The sequence below is a fragment of the Mus pahari genome, chromosome 23 (assembly GCF_900095145.1).
Source record: "Mus pahari chromosome 23, PAHARI_EIJ_v1.1, whole genome shotgun sequence".
NCBI classification, from domain to species: Eukaryota; Metazoa; Chordata; class Mammalia; order Rodentia; family Muridae; genus Mus; species Mus pahari.
In genome coordinates, this window is record NC_034612.1 from 4,205,042 (window position 1) to 4,206,416 (window position 1,375).

The window sequence follows — 1,375 nt, forward strand, 5'->3', positions numbered from 1 at the left end:
CTGCCTGCCTGCCTGCCTGCCTGCCCTGCCTGCCTGCCTGCCTGCCTGCACTGCCTGCCCTACCTGCTTGTCTGCGTATCTGCTTGTCTCTTGCTGTTAGAGTCTGCAACTGGTTTCCCTGCCCCTAGAACTACGGATCTGCAGCCCTCAATTTACACAGGGTTCCTGGCAAGTGCTTCATCCATAGGCTGCATCCCTAGCCAATCACACGCTGCCCTGACCCTATTTCCATGGGATTTTCCCCATTTATTAGCGGACTGCTCTATAGATAAGATCTGTGTCCTCGCAAAGGAGAGGTTCGGCTGTGCTTGTCTATCTGCGTGAGTCAAAATCAAAACCCCTGTGTTTCTAGTTTTGAGCAGTTTTGTATAAATTACTGCAATGAGAAACTCCAGCAGCTGCTGATAGAGAGGACGCTGAAGGCGGAGCAGGCCGAGTATGAGTCTGAAGGCATCGAGGTGAGCATCGCATGTGTCTCCAAGTTAGAGAAAGAGAGAGAGAGACAGACAGACAGACAGACAGACAGACAGAGACAGAATGAGACTCTGAGAGGGAAGGGTGGGAGGAAGAAGAGAGGGAGGGAGGGAAGGGGTGGGTGCAGGGCTGGCAGTGGACACACGGCTTTGATCACACTGGTAAAACACTTTACCTCCAGCTCCACCCCGACCCCTCCTCATTTCTTGCATCGAGGGCTTTTAGTTCTTCCCTAGGAAAATACTCGGGAAATCTACAAAGTATCTGTAGTGAGGATTTTAGAATTTGGGTTTCTTTTAAAAAATACAACTATTATAAGACGATGTTTTTATTTTAATCCCAGGTGTGGGCTGCTTCAGACTGTCCACAGCAGCTGACTATGATTTGCCTCGTGCTCTTGCAGGGGCGTGGTTTTGCCAGCTGCAGATAGTTTCTGTGATTGTGTGACACTGGGAATTCTGGGAACTTTCCAGAGGGTTTATAAATGCTAGGGCCCCAAGAGGAGGTACAGTTGGTCTCAGTTTGCTAAGTAGTCGTGTGCAAAACAAGGGCTGGAGAGATGGCTCAGCAGTTAAGAGCACCGACTGCTCTTCCAGGGGTCCTGAGTTCAAATCCCAGCAACCACATGGTGGCTCACAACCATCTGTAATGGGATCTGATGCCCTCTTCTGGTGCGTCTGAAGACAGCTACAGTGTTCTGATGTATACATAAAGTAAATAAATAAGTATTAAAAAGCACAAGAAATCAGACATCCTGACAGTGAAGATGAAACTTGCCCCAAGGACCTCAATGCCCCTAATCAGCAGGAAGTCAACAGTGATGCAGGTCACCCCCTTTGTGACCCCGACTTTGTTCAGGGATTCTTTCTATCCCTTTTTCTCTCTTATCTAGTGTTAGAGG

The 1,375-nt window shown here is 48.8% G+C and overlaps 1 protein-coding gene across 1 annotated transcript in view; it reads left to right on the forward strand.

The window, feature by feature from the left end:
• Positions 1–1,375, forward strand: part of Myo1h (myosin IH) — a 74,427-nt gene that overhangs the window by 45,278 nt on the left and 27,774 nt on the right. The window contains exon 12 of the mRNA XM_021187255.2: positions 353–458. Within this exon, the coding sequence (XP_021042914.2) occupies positions 353–458 (106 nt within the window). The remainder of the gene's footprint in view (positions 1–352; positions 459–1,375) is intronic.